This window comes from Ranitomeya variabilis, chromosome 1, assembly GCF_051348905.1.
Source record: "Ranitomeya variabilis isolate aRanVar5 chromosome 1, aRanVar5.hap1, whole genome shotgun sequence".
In the NCBI taxonomy this organism is placed as follows: domain Eukaryota; kingdom Metazoa; phylum Chordata; class Amphibia; order Anura; family Dendrobatidae; genus Ranitomeya; species Ranitomeya variabilis.
The window spans coordinates 1,045,965,525-1,045,977,738 of record NC_135232.1 but is presented as its reverse complement, the minus strand read 5'-3'; the positions used below and the strand labels follow the sequence as shown (position 1 = coordinate 1,045,977,738).

The 12,214-nt window shown below is 42.5% G+C and overlaps 1 protein-coding gene across 2 annotated transcripts in view; it reads right to left on the bottom strand.

Moving 5' to 3' along the window:
* CLOCK (clock circadian regulator) overlaps positions 1-12,214 on the bottom strand; it is an 86,169-nt gene that overhangs the window by 34,373 nt on the left and 39,582 nt on the right. For both annotated transcript variants that reach the window (XM_077279740.1, XM_077279741.1), the window contains exons 2-6: positions 10,276-10,380; positions 7,217-7,312; positions 3,964-4,023; positions 2,884-3,032; positions 918-1,009 (exon numbers count right to left, since the gene is read on the bottom strand). In XM_077279740.1, coding sequence (XP_077135855.1) covers positions 918-1,009; positions 2,884-3,032; positions 3,964-4,023; positions 7,217-7,236 — 321 coding nt within the window. In that variant the 5' untranslated portion in view covers positions 7,237-7,312; positions 10,276-10,380. The remainder of the gene's footprint in view (positions 1-917; positions 1,010-2,883; positions 3,033-3,963; positions 4,024-7,216; positions 7,313-10,275; positions 10,381-12,214) is intronic.

Sequence of the window (12,214 nt, the reverse complement as noted above, 5' to 3'; positions counted from 1 at the left end):
CAGCCAATGTTTGAGTCATAGTGTGCGTGGTTCCAGGTTTCTTTTAAAGAAGTTTCATAAAAACAATCCAAGCTGATGTGCCTAAACAGAGCATATAGATATGAGCATCTCCACTTGGAGCAGGTCTTAATTGGCACAGCAGAAAGTCCCCCGCAAACATCAGATATGGTGGTCTTGAGTGGTCGATGTTTTTCACAATCTGTCATTAATTTAAACAGATTTCCATGCTTTTCCATGGGATTAGAGAAGCTCGGCCCCAGTGATCAGTGACACATTTTTTTATTCCATTTGTTTCAAGTGCTGTTGTCAGAAGACAATCCCATAATGCAAAGGTAAATGATTACCAGACCTTTCTGTATTTAGTAATACAAGCTACAGCAATCCTAAGTAAAGACTACATAAACGTCTCCTGTGGAAACATAAATTAGTGTAATTATTAGTGATGAAGGAATGTGCTGGGGTAAGGTGTTATCTGAGCATGCTCCTGTGCTAACCGAGTCTCTTCGGTGTGCTCAAATAATATGAGTCCCGGCACCTGCATGTCTCCCGGCTGTGGGGATTGTCTAGCAAACGGGCAATCCCTGCATATGTTGCGGAGGTTGAACAGCCGCGAAACACGCGGGAACTCAAACATATTATTCGAGCACGCCGAAGACACTCGGATAGCACCCAAGCATGCTCAGATAACCCCTTATCCCAGCACTTTCACTCATTACTAGTATTAAAACATAGACTAAGACCAACTCTGACTATTCTGCGCACATGCCACATACTGTGTGACATTGCAGACAATCAGAAACCAAATGCACAGAATAATGTGGCCTGATGCTGAATGCAAAAGTTGCCATCAGTAAACTACTCCAGTGGTTTTATTAGGGTGCACTGGTGACTAAAATGGCAGAGACAATGGCACTTACCTCCAACATGAGCTGTGTAAACTCCTCATTGCTAAGGAAAGCGGGCTTCCAGTCTTGTCTAATTTCACTGGCGTCTGACTGTGCACTAATTTCTGTGGGTGAGAAATTATATATTCAGCATCATTTATAGTGACCAGAAAAAAACAGAATGAATGAGACTGTGCCTGAACCTTTATATCAGTGAGAGCTGATAATGTAAAATGATGAACAGGCTGTGAGCTTGGCAGTCCCACGTAGGAAGACCCATTGTTGGGGCTGGTCAGTGTTACATTCCCTTCACACAGGCTCATAATCTGCCACATAGGAGTATTCACTATCATTAACAGGGTAAAGATGGCAGCAACAAGTGAACAAAGTCCAACCAAGATGTTCTTTTATTACTAGCAAAAGGTGTAGGGAAAAGGCTGGCACCAGTCCCATTTTGTCGGAGCCCATTTTGGTGGAGTCGGTGTCATGGAAATTGAGTCGTCGGAGGTTTGGCTTACAGACTCCACAGCCCTGGTTACTTCTCTGCAATAATGTCACAAAGATAATCTTTATGTCCAGACCCAGCTGACAACCAGTTCAAAGCCCCTATTGAAAGCTATGGGGCTCTCTGAGACTTCCACTGTTTTGATGGGAGAGGGGATAAGTAAATAAAAAGTAAAAACATAAAAAACATGAAGTTATCCCTGAGTCTAAGGTCTCATTTACACTAGCAAAACTGGCATCTGAAAGCGTACACTACCCAGCTACATACATGGCGCTCGTGGGAGTGGATGAATGGAGTGGGCTCAGTAGCTCGGCAGATGATAGCTATGTTATTCAGCCATCATCTGCTTGTAACAGCCACAAGAAGAACCGAGCTCTGCTTGCAGCTATTAACGTGTTAAATGAGTGCTGTCGAGTCGAGGACCTGCTGAAAACTCCCGTGCCTGAAATGATTGCGCTCCTATGAACTGAATACTGAAGTACTGCTCTATTTAGTACAGGCGATCAAACTATTAATCAAAATAAAAAAATAATTTGCAAAACACTGTAAATTTTAGAGAAATAAAATGGAAATGGCAAAACTGTCTTTTTGGTCACCATAAAAAAAAAGATAAAATAGCAATAAGATCAAAGCATTGCTTTTTTTATTGATATTTTACATTTGATACAAAAAAAAAAAAACAGGCCCTCAAACAGCTTTGTTGCCAAAATATTAAAATGTTCCGAGCCTCGGAAAGGGCGATACAAGCAGATTTTTAAAAATTCATTTCTTAAATTTTTTTCACTACATACCGTATATAACTATGCAACTTCGGTGTTCTCGTAATCTTACTGATCTTGAGAATCATATTTACAGGTCATTCTTACTGAACAATGGACGCCATAAAAGCAAAATCATAAAAATAAATGTGGAATTGTAATTTTTGGGGGCAATTTCACCTCACTTGGAGTTTTCTAGTACATGATGAGATGGTAAAATTAATAGTGTCATTCAAAAGAAAAAACCCTCTTACGGCTAAGTGGGCAGAAAAATAGTGGTTCTTGGACGAAAACGAGGAAAGAAAAAGGAGAGTGCGAAAGCAAGAAATTGCCCAGTCCTTAAAGAGTTCTCCACTTTAGCCAGGCTGAATGTGCGACATTATACACAGAATGGGTAACCGATCGTTCTGGGCACATAGGCAGCCATTGTTCTCCGCAGCAAAGGTCCTGTTTACACACAATGTGATGCAGAGAACACAGATTTTTAGTGAGGCTTAAAAATCATTTTCTCTGACAAATATTTTACTTATTTGTCGAGTGACTGTCGGCCTGTTCTCGCTGATCGATTATCGGGAACCGAGTCTTTCTAGGTGTGCTCGTAGATGATAATTGTGCAGGGTAAGTGCAATCATAAGGAAAACCAGGGCGGGAGATAGAGTTTCTAATTCTATAAACACAAACTAGATGACATAATGTGACTGAAGATGAAAAACAACTGGACAATGTTCATTCACACCTTTGTGTTTCCGCAGATAGTCAATACTCTTTTGCAACACTGTGGATTTGTCCATCTTGCGAGCATTTCCGGGCAGCATAGATCCAAGCTCCTTAATGAGCACATTGAACTGGTCTCTGCGCTTCTTCTCCGACCTATTCCGAGACACCCTATAGATAAAGATAAATACAGCCAATCATGGGCATTCATGAATACATGGTTATATACCGGTGCCTGCATTGCAATCTGCATAGGAATAAAGACCTGAACTTCACATGTGAAACAGGTTTCAGAACAAGATTCGTCCTATCTAATCTAACTCTTAAAGCAACAGATATTGTATCTTTCTGGATTAATGGGAAATATACCCATATATACCGAATATACCAAAAGCAGCTCAACAAAGACTGATGGCCCTCATATACAAGCTCACCAATATCAACGGGTTCAACCGACGGTCTAATGTGTATGGGGGCGAAGACTAACTTGAAGGTCAGGGGAGATGTCGAGTGCACATGTCCAATTTCAGACTCTGTTCTTCAGAGACAAGCCGTCCGCTGACGTATCACTCAGCAGCTTTCTCATAGCGAACCAAGGAGCACTCGGCCCAAGGAGCACTCGGCCCAAGGAGCACTCGGCCCAAGGAGCACTCGGCCCAAGGAGCACTCGGCCCAAGGAGCACTCGGCCCAAGGAGCACTCGGCCCAAGGAGCACTCGGCCCAAGGAGCACTCGGCCCAAGGAGCACTCGGCCCAAGGAGCACTCGGCCCAAGGAGCACTCGGCCCAAGGAGCACTCGGCCCAAGGAGCACTCGGCCCAAGGAGCACTCCTGTGCTAAAGTATCATCCAGCCAACATCCATCAAATGTGTGTGGCCGGCTTTACACATGCTCATGGCATCAATGTGCAGACATTATATACAATTTTTCTATAGTTTGAAATTTCCTGTAATCCATGTCTGTAGTCCTCGGTATAAGAGATTATTGGAATATCAGTTTATTTACCCCTTTCACATGTTTTCACACAAACTAAATCCCTCTTTCCAGCACATGCAGCAGCTCGCCTATGAGAATTCAATATGGTTGAATGAAAACACAAAATACCGTTTGGCTTTATCCCTGTCATCTTCTTCCAAAAGTCCATCAAAATTACTCCCGTCATCTCTAGAAAGAAAAAAACTTTGTTACCGGACAAAGATGAAAAATTATTAACAGCATAATCTACAGGCATAATTTTTTTTTTTTATAATCTACATGCATACACCCAAACATGGCTCCTGCAGCAAAATGAGTGTGGCGATGTAAATGTACGCAATATACTATTACAGAATGTAAGAAAGTAATACTTTAAACAACATACAATGTGTGCAGAATTATTAGACAAGATGTATTTTGAGACTTTTTATACATGTTGTCCTACTCCAAGCTGTTCAGGCTTAAGAGCCAACTACCAATTAAGTAAATCAGGTGATGTGCATCTCTGTAATGAGGAGGGGTGTTGTCTAATGACATCAAACCCTCTACAAGGTGTGCTTAATTATTAGGCAACTTCTTTTCCTTTGGCAAAATGGGCCAGAAGAGAGATTTGTCGGGCTCTGAAAAGTCCAAAATTGTGAGATGTCTTGCAGATGGGTGCAGCAGTGTTATAATTGCCAAACTTTTGAAGCGTGATCACCGAACAATCAAGCGTTTCATGGCAAATAGCCAACAGGGTCGCAAGAAGCGTGTTGGGCAAAAAAAGCAAAGTAACTGCCCATGAATTGAGGAAAATCAAGCGTAAAGCTGCCACGATGCCATTTGCCACCAGTTTTGCCATATTTCAGAGCTGCAACGTTACTGGAGTAAGAAAAAGCACAAGGTGTGCGATACTCAGGGACATAACCAAGGTAAGGAAGACTGAAAAACAACCACCTTTGAACAGAAACATAAGATAAAACGTCAAGACTGGGCCAAGAAATATCTTGAGACTGACTTTTCAAAGGTTTTATGGACTGATGAAATGAGAGTGACTCTTGATGGGCCAGATGGATGGGCCAGAGGCTGGATCAGTAAAGGGCTGAGAGCTCCACTCCGACTCAGACGCCAGCAAGGTGGAGGTGGGGTACTGGTATGGGCTGGTATCATCAAAGATGAACTTGTGGGACCTTTTCGGGTTGAGGATGGAGTGAAGCTCAACTCCCAGACCTACTGCCAGTTTCTGGAAGACAACTTCTTCAAGCAGTGGTAGAGGAAGAAGTCGGTATCGTTCAAGAAAAACATGATTTTCATGCAGGACAATGCTCCATCACATGCCTCCAACTACTCCACAGCGTGGCTGGCCAGTAAAGGTCTCAAAGAAGAAAAAATAATGACATAACCCCCTTGTTCACCTGATCTGAACCCCATAGAGAACCTGTGGTCCCTCATAAAATGTGAGATCTACAGGGAGGGAAAACAGAACACCTCTCGGAACAGTGTCTGGGAGGCTGTGGTGGCTGCTGCACGCAATGTTCATCGTAAACAGATCAAGCAACTGACAGAATCTATGGATGGAAGGCTGTTGAGTGTCATCATAAAGAAAGGTCGCTATATTGGGCACTAATTTTGGGGGGTTTTGTTTTTGCATGTCAGAAATTTTTTGATATTGGTTTACCTGGTGAAAATAAACAAGTGAGATGGGAATATATTTGGTTTTTATTAAGAGATGCGAGACCGGCGCATGCGCACCATCCAGACGGGGAGGAGTGCATGTGTGTGTGACTGGCACAGTGAAAATAAACAAGTGAGATGGGAACATTTTTGGTTTTTTATTAAGTTGCCTAATAATTCTGCACAGTGATAGTTACCTGCACAAACAGATATCCTCCTAAGATAGCCAAATCTAAATAAACCCCACTCCAACTTCCAAAAATATTACGTTTTGATATTTATGAGCCTTTTGGGTTTATTGAGAAGAAAGTTGTTGATCAATAATAAAAATAATCCTCTAAAATACAACTTGCCTAATAATTCTGCACACAGTATATACAAAAGGAAAAGGAATCCAACGGTGAGATATCATTACAGAAAAATGTATAAAACTTGATTTCTATTTCACCTACGAGTTTCGGCGGTGAGCTTATTCAGGAGGCCCATAAATGAGGCTTACAGCCAAAATGCATAGGTCCGTCCCATTACCTATTTTTTGTTTGCTTTTTACAGCAGCCGCCATTATTCATTTACAGGACCAGTTTCCTATGTTACAGAATTGTAACGTCTCTGTAAAGACAGGATGCCATATTGTGTCTCCATATGGCATCCAATTTTTTTCTCACATCCATAGACTTGAATTGAGCGAGTCTCATCCGATTTCTGGATGAAAATCAGGCATGTGGACATTTTTTTTTCACACGTGGCATTGGTCTGTAAAAAAAATATCATTCATCTGCACATCTCCACTGAATAACACTGGGTCGTGTGCACGAGCCCGAACTCGGTCCTTCTTTCCTTTGCAAAATATACAAAAAGATGGGTCCTAGGATTTCTGTCTTTTGGCTGCAAGGTAGATAGCAGAAACCCTCCTAGATTCCTTTTTATTTCTAGGTTTTGCATAGTTTTCTGGCTTATCTTTTGTAGACTTCTACACTACTGAGGTCCTTACGAACATGGACAAAATTTATATGGCACCCATAGGAATACCAACAGCTCCACAGTACGTGTGCGATCGGAAAGCCTTCTGCTCGTCAATATACAAAGCACCACCATTCACTAAATGTCATACATTTTAACACATTAATCTATCCTCCATTTCACTGACTCTAGTACAATGCAGCTTTAAGCACTACATTGGGTCTGTGAACATCTGGATGACACCCATTTGCATCGTGATGGCTGCCAATCGTAATCAGCCAGTATATGTAAGGGTCAGTTCACACTGAAGTGTGAGGGACACGTAATTCACAAATTCACATGCGGTGTGGGTTTTTTGTGTGGAATGAATCTGTATGGAAGAATTCAGGATATTGTGCCTCGTCATGCAACGGAGAGCCTGAAAAAGGACAGCGTTAGGCAAATGGAGGTCTATGGATGGGCTAGATGTATGTACCAGAAGTTTTCCCCAACTCATACACAGAAGCGACACAAGCAAATAAAGAGCCTTAAGTGCCAAAAAAATAAAAATCAGCAAATGTGGAGTTATGGAAAGTCTAGTGGCACCAATATCATGGATTATATAGCAGAATTGTACGTTTACATCAGCCCTCGCGGGCAGGGTCCTCTCTCCTCCTGTACCAGTCGTGACTTGTATTGATTAAGATTACTGTACTTGTCTTTTATTATGTATACCCTTCCTCACATGTAAAGCGATATGGAATAAATGGCGCTATAATAATAAACGTACCTGTCTGCAATGGAGCTCATCTTATGGCTTCTTATGGAAGAGAACACAAAACCCCACACTTTAACCTTGTAGGAGACATTTGTAAGCTGGTGTGGTCTGTGAAAAGATGAGAAGTGATTAAGAGCGAGTCCTGACACAAATCAGGAAGGAAATTCGGTATATGACCAATTCTATCATCTCTAATTTACTGCCTATAATAGGATTCCTAATGATTAACCTGCTGCTCGGTGCGCTGCTCCCAGACTCCTCCGCGCCGGCTGATTCTCCTCCGTATTTACTTCATACTGGTGTAATCATGACCGGGCAGCTGCCAAGTTGCCAATTTAAGCAAACAACAGTCGAAAGCAAACAAAGTTCACTAGATGCACGAGGAGAAAAACAAGACCTGACACGGCTCCGAGCAGTCAGAGGAAAATCACTAACACACACTTCAATGAAACAAGAGAACCAACAAAAACACCCATCCAAGTAAAGACAAGTATGAAAAATGTGCACTCCACTAAAGAGGACTTATCACCAGGGCAAATAATAGCCAGTTGTTGCTCTTTTTTATTATTATTATTATTTCTGAAGCTCCACTGAGCATCTTTTTTTTTTTTTTTTTTTAACTAAAGCCATCACACGGTTAAAGAGCTATGGGCCTTTTTATTTAGTGCTTATCTTCATGGTCTTAACCAAACAAGGGGGCACTCACAGGGTAATTATTCAGAGCAGTCTAAAAACACACCCCAGAGGATCCTATGAGCAACGCCATAAAATTATCTGGCCACTTTTCTCCTTCCGCCAGGCCCTAATTCATTGCTGAGATATAACTACCGTATATACTCGAGTATAAGCCGACACGAGTATAAGCAGAGACCCCTACCTTTTTCCACAAAAAACTGGGAAAACTTATTGACTCGAGTATAGGCCTAGGGTGGTAAATGTCAAAAATAAAAATAGGTACCAATAAAAGTAAAATTAATTGAGACATCAGTAGGTTAAAGGGAACCTGTCACCTGAATTTGGCGGGTTATTTTTTGGGTCATATGGGCGGTATTTTCGGGTCTTTTATTAACCCCTTTTTTTCCCGCTGGCCGCACGCTGGTCGCGAAATTGACTTGCCGTTGATTCGCTTTCCTCCTTAGTTAACGCGTGCGCAAATCAATCTTGCCTTGCGCACGCGCAGTATGCTTTGCCCAACTGTGGGCAAAGCCGAAAACCATTAGTGCGCATGCGCCGGCGCACTATGTCCCGGAAGTATTTTGCTGTGTTCCCGGACATAGTGCGCCAGTGCATGCGCACTAATGGTTTTCGGCTTTGCCCGCAGTTGGGCAAAGCATACTGCGCGTGCGCAGGGCAAGATTGCTTTGCGCACGCGTTAACTAGGGAGGAAAGCGAATCAACGGCAAGTCAATTTCGCTACCAGCATGCGACCAGCGGGAAAAAAAGGGGTTAATAAAAGTCCCGAAAACACCGCCCACATGACCCAAAAAAGAACCCGCCAAATTCAAGTGACAGGTTCCCTTTAAGTGTTTTTGAATATCCATATTGAATCAGGAGCCCCATATAATGCTCCGAACAAAATACACCCCATATAATACTCCATAAAGTTTATGATGTGCCCCATAAGATGCTCCATAGAAACATTTGCCCCATATAATGCTGCATAAAGGTTGATTATGGCCCCATAAGAAGCTCCATAGAAACATTTGCCCCATACAATGCTGCATAAAGGTTGACTATGGCCCCATTAGATGCTCCATAGAATATTATGCCCCATATGCTGCTGCGATAAAAAAAAAAAAAAAAAGACATACTCGCCTCTTGTCCCGAGCAGGTGGGGACACCAGCACTTGCAATATTCACCTGTACCCGTTCCACCGCCGGACGCCGCTCCATCTTCCGGCTCTCTGCAGTGACTGTTCAGGCAGAGGGTGCGCACTAACCACGTCATCGCGCCCTCTGACCTGAACGTCACAGCCAGAGCATGCAGAAGACGGAGAGGCGCCCGGCGGTGGAATGGGGACAGGTAAATATCACAATGCTCACACTCCCCCGTCATACTCACCCTCCCGGCGCAGTACCTGGCAGCTTCTCCGATGCGATGGTCTCTCTGGCGCCGGCAGCTTGTTCCTGTGTTCAGCGGTCACTGGTACCACTCATTAAAGTAATGAATATGTGCTCAACCCCTATGGGAGTGGAGTCACGTCCATATTCATTACTTTAATGAGCGGTACCACCTGACCGCTGAACACAGGAAGAGCTGCCGGCGCCTGGAGACCATCGGAGATGCAGGGACCGCGTCGGGAGCAGGTGAGTATGTAAGAGCCACCGCTCCACCCCCCCCCCGCCGACCCCTGGAACAATGACTCGAGTATAAGCCGAGAGGGGTACTTTCAGCCTAAAAAAATGGGCTGAAAATCCCGGCTTATACTCGAGTATATACGGTATCTATCTATCTGTCAGTAGTTTACAGCCGGGCCAGTCGCATTAGCACTGCTCCCATTTGTAAACTTTATATACCCCAGATATGGACTGAGAATAGGTCATCAGGACTGAGAATAGGTCATTAGGACTGAGAATAGGTCATCAGGACTGAGAATAGGTCATCAGGACTGAGAATAGGTCATCAGGACTGAGAATAGGTCATCAGGACTCAGAAGTGTTTGTCAGGCTGATAGCGTAGACATTCTCTTTTTTAGTGTGTGACACAAAATAGGTCCTGAATATGGAATCAATATAAACACTTTATGGAGCCAGTTACAAAATTCTAATTAAACTGCACATGTAAATGAGGCCTGATGGCTCACGGCCCCGTGCATGAGAGGTGCCAACTCTAGTACTGCTTCTGTGTAATTGCCCTTGTTACATGTTGGTTGACAAGAACTTAATAAGGGACCATATTTTGGGAAAATATGAATCCATGTGAACATCTCGCCTATCTACAGAGTGCAGCTATCCTCACCAGGATCCATGCTACAGCATTGTAGCGCTCTTTTTATTACAGGTGACTATTAATATTGACATCTGTGGCCATTTCCTTCCCCACCAATCTTACAGCCAGCATCTGTGGTTACCTTCTCTGTGCGGTCGGAGTGAAGGATCTGCCCTGCAGTGCAGGTCGTTACCAGGAGAGGTAAATCTTCACAATCCTCTGATCCTCAGCATCTTTAGATTAAATTCTGGAAGAAAGACAAGATGTGAATACAATTATGTTCTCTTCAGTGCGGAGCTCTACATGCTACACATATGCGTGTTACAGCCATCCAAACATGAGGATATGTCTGTATGCAAGGGAACGTCGCCTTCATTTTCCATTACTCCCATTATACTTCCAAAAAATTTACAGAAATCAAGTATCCTCCTATATGTTATTAAATCCAACATGCAGCATCGACAGAAAACTTGTAAATAGTTAGAAATTAATTGATGATTCACTGCTGAACGTGGCACGCACTTACATAGTTCTGTGCCAACATTGCAATATCTCCAGAGAGGCAGGGCGAAACGGGAGAATCTGTCACGAAGAGTTCTAACTCAAAGAGCTCTGCTGTACGGCAATCAGAGATAGATATAGAGATTATATATATATATATATATATATATATATATATATATATATATATATATATATATATATATATATATATATATATATATATATATATATATACATATATACACATACACTCACTGGCCACTTTATTAGGTACACCATGCTAGTAACGGGTTGGACCCCCTTTTGCCTTCAGAACTGCCTCAATTCTTCGTGGCATAGATTCAACAAGGTGCTGGAAGCATTCCTCAGAGATTTTGGTCCATATTGACATGATGGCATCACACAGTTGCCGCAGATTTGTCGGCTGCACATCACCACCACCAGCCTGAACCGTTGATACAAGGCAGGATGGATCCATGCTTTCATGTTGTTTACGCCAAATTCTGACCCTACCATCCGAATGTCGCAGCAGAAATCGAGACTCATCAGACCAAGCAACGTTTTTCCAATCTTCTACTGTCCAATTTCGATGAGCTTGTGCAAATTGTAGCCTCAGTTTCCTGTTCTTAGCTGAAAGGAGTGGTACCCGGTGTGGTCTTCTGCTGCTGTAGCCCATCTGCCTCAAAGTTCGACGCACTGTGCATTCAGAGATGCTCTTAGGCCTACCTTGGTTGTAACGGGTGGCGATTTGAGTCACTGTTGCCTTTCTATCAGCTCGAACCAGTCTGCCCATTCTCCTCTGACCTCTGGCATCAACAAGGCATTTCCGCCCACAGAACTGCCACTCACTGGATTTTTTTTCTTTTTCGGACCATTCTCTGTAAACCCTAGAGATGGTTGTGCGTGAAAATCCCAGTAGATCAGCAGTTTCTGAAATACTCAGACCAGCCCTTCTGGCACCAACAACCATGCCACGTTCAAAGGCACTCAAATCACCTTTCTTCCCCATACTGATGCTCGGTTTGAACTGCAGGAGATTGTCTTGACCATGTCTACATGCCTAAATGCACTGAGTTGCCGCCATGTGATTGGCTGATTAGAAATTAAGTGTTAACAAGAAGTTGGACAGGTGTACCTAATAAAGTGGCCAGTGAGTGTATGAGTGTATGTGTATATATATATATGTATATATATATATATATATATATATATATATATATATATATATATATATATATATATATATATATATATATATATATATATATATATATATATATATATATATATATATATATATATATGTGTATATATATATATACACACACACACACACACACACATACATATACATGCTAAATGGTGGCCCGATTCTAACGTATCGGGTATTCTAGAATGTGTAGGTAGTGTATAGCACAGGCTACGTACTATATTGCACAGTGACTTAGTATATAACACAACCGACGTAGTATGTAACGGAGCAACGTAGTATGTAACACAGCGTACGTAGTATATAGCAGAGCTACATAGTATACAACATAGCCACGTAGTGTATTGCACAGGTATGTAGTATATTG